The 7,291-nt window shown below is 48.9% G+C and overlaps 1 protein-coding gene across 1 annotated transcript; it reads right to left on the bottom strand.

Moving 5' to 3' along the window:
* Positions 1-707: 707 nt before the first annotated feature.
* On the bottom strand, positions 708-1,769 carry KCNE1 (potassium voltage-gated channel subfamily E regulatory subunit 1). Its single transcript, XM_076328870.1, has one exon. It carries the CDS (start codon positions 1,633-1,635, stop codon positions 1,255-1,257), a length of 381 nt encoding a protein of 126 aa, XP_076184985.1. The 5' UTR covers positions 1,636-1,769; the 3' UTR covers positions 708-1,254.
* Between the last annotated feature and the right edge of the window lie 5,522 nt (positions 1,770-7,291).

A 7,291-nucleotide genomic window follows, 5' to 3' on the forward strand; every position in this document is an offset into this window, starting at 1 on the left:
ATGTGTATCTGTAGAGCAGAAATAAAAGCCCCCTCCTGCCCAGACCATTGCTTCTTTGATCCCAAACAAGAAAACAGGCTTCAAGCTGGCAAGATTGCTATTCTGAGTAACGCGATGTCCAGGGGAGCCGTATTTCTCCCTTTTAACAGAGACAGTTGATAGCTGCTGCCGCAGAAGCCAAGTTCGACTGCTGCCTTCCCCCCATGGCTCGGCAGACACGGCCCGCTGAAGGAGGCCAAGGGCAGGAAAACCTTGCTGGCACTGACCTCGTGTTGGGTACTGCAATAGATAAACAGCTGTACCGAGGCAGGCTGCTCCTGGGAGCTGGAGGAACTGCTCACAGGATTTAAGTTAAGCACAGACATAAGCTGTGTCGGTGATTAAATATCTGACACTTTGTGGAACTGCTCTTCACGGAGTGGAAATTCACTTTCCAACAAGGGCTAGCACTTAGGTCTTGTTCAATAATTAAATGTGACTGAAACTCTTGAAATATTGCACACTTGCATGGCATAGACCCTGTGGGCTGCTGAATCTTTGTACAAGGGTGGATATTGCTGCCAGGATGAACCCCCATCCATGAGAAGGAAAACCAAAAGTAGCCGGCAAGACCAGTCTGGGATACCTGCTAGGAATTAGGGACAGTCACTAAAAAATTTCCCTCCAAAGTCTGCATTTTTCCACAGAACTGTTTTTCAGCAAAAAATAAGAATCTTCTAAAATTATATCTGAGAGGTGCATGATTCTGAAAGAAATAGGTCATCCACAACATTGTACAATTTATAAAATTATTATTCTATGCTGGACAAAAATGCAAATGAAATATTTCAGCTACTTTTTCTTGCAAGAAACTGGTCTTACTTGAAAATGATTGCCGAAACCATACTTGGCTGTTAACGCCTCTAGCTTGTGTTTGATCAAATTTGGTCTTAATTACATGCGCTACTGCAAGTGTTCACACTGGCAACGCCAACATTTGCTTTTTTCGCTAGGTGAAGCTGATGAGTCCATGATACTCCCGCTGTGTGTCCCCCTCCTTGACCTTACAGCGATTGCAACAAGGTACTGGTGGCCGGGTACTTTTGCAGCACCAGGGCCATCACAGACCCATCAGCTTCACCATCAGTCCACGGTTATTCAGCCTGACCGAGGCCATGGCCTGCAGCTCTGCAGATGGGTAAGCAGCTAGACTGGTTTATACCAGGTATTGTTCGGGTTGTCCCCGTGCAAAGTGCAATCCTTTCTCCCATTTTGCTAGGAAGACTTCGCCTCGGGAATCTGCGTGCTTGGCTGCTCCACAGCCAGATGGTTTTCAAAGACACAGCACAGCTTGTAATTTTCTATGAGCTTGGCTTGAAAATACTCCCTGTCCTTCTTGTGCCAAATGTCTGTGGCAATGTAGGTGTTGTAGGGGTCGCGGGAGTTCTCCAGCCTCCTGGCGCGGATGTTGGTCAGCATGACTCCCACTGTGAAGAAGCCAAAGAGGCCGATCATCAGCAGCACATAGATGATTTCCAGACTGCTGCTGGCACTTCTGACCTGGGAAGGTGCAGAGCTATTCATCTGCTCCAGGTAGTCTTGAAGCAGCTTGGAGAGGAGTGAATTCAAGGCTGTGTTGTTAGACAGCACCAACATCTTGTTTTTCTGTCCTTCGCACTTCTTTCTTCCTTCCTTATTTGTAGTTTTTCTAGAAAAGCATAAAAATCAGGGACATGCCAGATAAATCGTCAGATAAAGATGCGATTCCCTCTGTCTCCCTTTACTGGTTCCCCTCCCCAGCGAGGAAGCTATGTCGGGGTCGGAGCAGAGGCAGGGCAGCTGGACCAGCCTGGAGGGACCTCTTTACCTCCTGTTTCCAAGCCAGGCCAGCTAGGCTGAGTCCATCCCCCATAAACACTTGCCTTGCAAACCCTCCTCAGTCCTCACAGACGGTCTGTTACGGTGTGCAGCTGCCCCGGCTGTCGGCCACTCACACGGATACCTCGCCCAGGCCTCCCGTGCTGCTATTTAAAGCCCATGACTTCTCCCCCAAGCCCCCACAGGCATGAGGAGTGTCTCACTCCCACTCTACCGCAACTGCTTCTGGCTTTGAAGATTGTTATCATGGCTTGTCTTGGTCCTCTCTCCTCTACTTTCAGCTTAAGGATTGAATTCAGAAACAAAACTTCTGTGCCTGAAATCACTCAGTACCTGCAGCAAGCTCCTCCTGTCCACCCCTGTTGAGGAGTCTTGCCTTTCTTCTGCAGCTCTCGTAACGATATACACCATGGAAAACTAAGCAACCAAACATCTGACAGAAATGTATCCCACGGTAATTTAATGCAACTTCCCAATGAGCATTTGCCCAAGGAGTGGATACAGAGGGAGTCTATAGCAACTGCCTACCCAGCAGTGGAAAGGAAAAGCATCTCCCTTCATCCTTCCCCCTACAGACTGGCAGTTCTCCCCCAAGTAGTTCACTGCTTTCTCCTCCAAACTAAATTGCTATGCAAGCGGTGTTTTATTGTCTGGTTAGGAGGACTTCCACTGGCATCACTGCAGGTCAGGAATAGGGCAGGAGATGGTAACACCAAGAAGCACCTGAACGTCCAAAGCCTCCTAGCCATGGCACTCTGCATCGACAGTCTTACACAAGAAGCCGAAGTGTCCTTTTCCCCTTTCCAATGTCAGCTGTAAATCACTTAATAAGAGCAATCCTATCAGCACTGCAGTCCCAGAGCCTCAGCAGCCAGGTAACATGACTGACAATCTCACTACAATTCCTAATTTAAACGTCTCTAGAAAATTAAGACAACAGCCTCCCTCTGTTTTTGCCCCTAGCACACCTGAATGAGGTACTGTTATTGAAGGTGACTTCTGTGACAGCAATCTTGTAATCACATAAGATGGCTGTCAGGGCTTTCTACAGTTTTAAATCTGTGAGGGCAGGCCAGCATGATAGCAAAGGCTTCTCCAGCATACTTACCTTTTGTTGTTGTTTTTCTTTTTTAAGAGTTACTATATTATAATAATTTATAATACATCAAGAATTGAAATGAAACCTTGGGCAGAAAGCCACCAAAAGGCCTAGGCAGCAATTACACCCCTCCGTGAGGGCAACATTAATGATGCATAGATGTTGTACAGAACCTCTGCACAGGAGGGAGTTTAGCTGTGCACACAGCCACCAGCTGCCGATAATGACACTGCAGTAGATGAGATATATCTGGAGGCTTCTTTGAGTTGTCTGCACTTCATTATGGCATAAATGCTGTAAAAGGAGATGCTGAGACAGAGGAAGCGAGAGGAGGACACTGATCTTATGACCTGCTGTCCCTTGTATGAAGAGCAGTTATTTACCTGGCATGTTCTGTGCTAGCAGGTGCTGTTGCGGCCAAATGAAATACACAATTAATGCAGACATGAATACGATCAAACCTACTCACATAAATTAATTGCTACTGCAATTGCATGTGCTGAGTTTTAGTCCAAACCCTTTTGCTAGACCTCCCAGCCATGCAGTCATGGATTTGGGGCCGGGTCTCACTGAAAGTCAGATGCTTAGCCCAGGATGATAAATTTTATGGAGAAAGCCCTGTTCTCCTCACCATGCAATCCTGGGGGATACGAGCGGCACCAGTCCACACCAGATGACATCAGACTCCTTCCCCTGGTGAGTGGGCGACCACTGGGAGCCCAGGTCAGGCTCCTGTGGGCTCAGACTCCCCCTGCTCCAAGCAAGCAGTTCCTGCCATGAGGTGCCTCGCCAGCAGGAAAAATGAGCACCCATGAGAGTATGCCTTGGTATTTTGGCTTTAAATAGAGCCAAGCCTGGGGGTGGTAGAGGGAGACAAACATCCCCTGTACAAAACAATATTCTGATCCAATTTATTTCTTCAGTTGCATGAGTCAAAGCTACAGGAAATAACATCGTGGCAGTTTGGGCTTAATAGTTAAAATCTATTCACATTTCACAGCTGTGTTCAGATCCTTTAAGAAGGAAAGGAAGAGAAAAAGAAGTTTAAACCTTTATCTGAGATTGCTCCTCCTAAGCGTGTAGAACGTGTCGACACTGTAAAATGTAAAACCATTTGCAAATCATTGCAATAACTTTCAGACAAAACAAAGAAGCATTTCACTGGATCTCTCAAATTTTTCCGGAAAGACAGGCAATCATTTCTCATAATAATTATCAGTAGCACCGACAAGACTTCCGGTGCTGATGAATTGACATTTTGAGGATGAATATCCTCAGCTACCTCCCTATATTCTTTTGGGACATTTCTGAGGGTTGCAAGGTGTTGCCCACTTCTGGGTTGCTTGCACGCCGGCTGGGCGGGAAGCCGGCAGGAAGCTGAGTGGCCCCATCTCCATAACCACATCAGATGGCAATAACAGGAGAGGTTAAGGGAGGGAGAGGGCGCGCTCCTGTTCCCCAGGAAATCTCCTCCTGAAATCGCAGCAAGCCTAAAGGCCTCCTCTGCCACTGCACAAGCCCTGTGCAACTCCACTGAAATCCATACTGGGACCAGTTTAGAGCTGGAGTACACAGGACTGGGAAGAGCCACCTGTGTCACTGGCCTACTCCATGACTGACAGTCACATCTCACTGTCCCAAAAACTCTGTTTTGACCACAACCAGAGTGGTTTTCTGCTCCCCGCCGCTCTCCCCAGGTGACTGCTGATGGGCTGCAAATCATAACCACTGCCCCAGTCCTCTTGTGGGGCTCCCCTGAGGAGCTCTGAGTGAAATCGTGCCCAGCCCAAAATCAGCATCGCAGTTTACCTGGGTTGCATCCTGGTAAGCCAGGACCTTGCCTGGGGTGGTGGTCCCCATCCCACACCATCCCACAGGAGGTTTCAGTGCATGCTGGGGGGTCACCCCTCCTACGTCTTTTGAGGGGGCAAGCACTGAGCAGTGAACTGCCTGTGTTAAAAATGACCTGGGGCAGAACTTAACAGTTCAGCAACTTTTTCACCGGCCAGGGATTCAGAGGGAATTCCCTAAGGTTGGCAGCGGCCTGGGCCACATCCTGCTCTCAAGTGCATTGCTGCTTCTCCATCCGTTACACTAAATACAGGTGACATAGATGTCCAAAGCAAAACTGATGGGCTCAGGGCAGGTTGCTTCCCAATGCGTGGGTTTCCCGGCAGTGCAGGTGTACTGCTGGCACTGCCCAAGCTCATTTTCCATTAGGTGTCAACAATGACCTGAACCGCTCCCCCATCGGCCACGGTCTGTGGTGCCGAGAAGCACCACCGGAGCTGGCCCTTGCTCACTGACCCTTGTCCCTTTCCTCTCTGCCACCTGCCGCTTGCCCTCTCTTTCTCATGCCATGGATTTCTTGTGGGAGGTGGAGAGGGACATCCTCTGAGTGATGTCTTCACGGAGGGGGTGGGTTTAGGATGACAGGCAAGATGCCACAGGAAGGTTTCCACAGTTGGGGAATGGCCAAAAGCAGGGCTCTAGAAGACAGACCTACACCATAAACGTCTCTATGTGGCCCGATGGGTATGGCCTACAGTTTCTACAGTCAGTGGAGGGAGGAAAAGCATCTGAAGGCAGCTTAACCACCCCATCCAAAGCATTTTAAAATATTGCTTATAAATGAACCGGTTCTCAGCAGGTGTAAAACCATGCATTTGATCTAACTTCAGTGAAGATCTGAGGATCCTAGACAGCATTTGCTTTCTCAGTCTGCTTGCCTGTATTGCTTAGGATGCCTTTAACCTGGACATTGCTCTATGCAAAAGTTTCCCCAGGGATGTACTTACACAGGTGAGCTGTTCCTTGCAGTGGTGACACTCCACTGGTGGGGAAAAAAACCAATCCAAACTCACCACTCCTTCCCTCATACACCCCAAAGGCCCCTGTGCAGAGAAGACTGAGTCCTACTCTGCTTATTCCCAGAGTCTGTTCACACTGCTCAACCCCTCAACAGCTCCCACCATCCCTACAGGAGTACCTGCTGCTCCTCCAAATCTCCATGGCTTGGGCAAGATCCATGGGGCGCAGCTGAGGGAAGGGAAGGGAGACCTACTAGAGGTGGAAAGCTGCTCTCTTGAAGGAAAAGTGAAAAATAAATAAACCTCTGGCAGCCACTTTGTTCATGGTGGTATCTTCCCCCAGGGGTGGAAGGAAAACTGGCCCAGCACTGACCCTGAGAGCCACCTCCTGAAGGAGGGGGCTGAGGGGCCTCTGGCACAGGGCATCTGTCAAGATTGAATTTTATCAGTTAACAGGAGGAATTAGGGAAGAAAGCTTTAAGCCACCAAGGCCCCTTGGCTTAAAAAGGCTGCATGTGATGGAGGGTTGTGACGGCCAAGCTCAGGAGTTACTCTGAGCAGGAGTAACTATGAGCTATGAAGCAGGACACATAGTGGGACTGGAGGATGGAGACGCATGGGCAAGTGTGGGTAGACTCCATGCGCATCATGTCTCTCTGCCATCTCAGAAACTGTCCCTGAACATGGCTGAGGCCACGTCTCTCCAGTATGACCGTGCAATGACAGACCTACTCCTAATCTTAATCTCTTGAACATCCAAATGCTTACAGCTATGGAGTGCTAGAGCTGCAAAATGCAAGTCCATGAGTGAGGCGGAGTCTGACCCCTGTTTGAATCTGAAGAGAGGCCAAGCTGAGCCACTGGAGAGCACGCTGTGCCTGTCTGGGGGCTGAGGCAGTCACACCCACTGCTGCTGGGGAGGTAGGACTGTGACAGGGATATCACTACGGAGCTGTAAATTGACATTTGAGTTCAAATAGAGCGATCTGCAGCTGCAGAGATCTGGCATTTAATATAACTTCTATCTACATCATAAATGTCAGAACTGACACCTGGCTGGTTCCCCACAAAGGCAAAGCAGAATTGGTCTGTCTGCTCAAAGGCAGGCTGGAGGCTGCTCCGTGAGCCTGGATGCCGCTGCCAGTGGAGTGCACCCAACCCAGCTGGAGCCGACAGCTCCAGCACGGTCCTTTCTGCCCCTGTCTGAGTTGGGCTCATTTCCAACAGCTGAGCTTCAGTGAAGCACAGGCTGCGAGATGTTGTTGGGTCCCAGTCAACCGCTGGGGTTTAAAAAGAAAAGAGGCAATTTCCTGTCATGTGATGTACCTAGAGAATGTGATACTCGGCTTTGGAGCTCAATGGGAATTTTGTCCTCCAGCATTAGGTGGGCAAGCTGATTTGCTTTGGCTAGCTGTACTTTTCTTCCCTGCTGAGGTTAAAATGTGATATTTATCATGTAGACATAGGTAGATGTTAAATGGCAGTTGCTCGTCTCCTATTACAATTTTCTCAGCTCTCACAAATC

This window comes from Aptenodytes patagonicus, chromosome 1, assembly GCF_965638725.1.
Source record: "Aptenodytes patagonicus chromosome 1, bAptPat1.pri.cur, whole genome shotgun sequence".
NCBI lineage: Eukaryota > Metazoa > Chordata > Aves > Sphenisciformes > Spheniscidae > Aptenodytes > Aptenodytes patagonicus.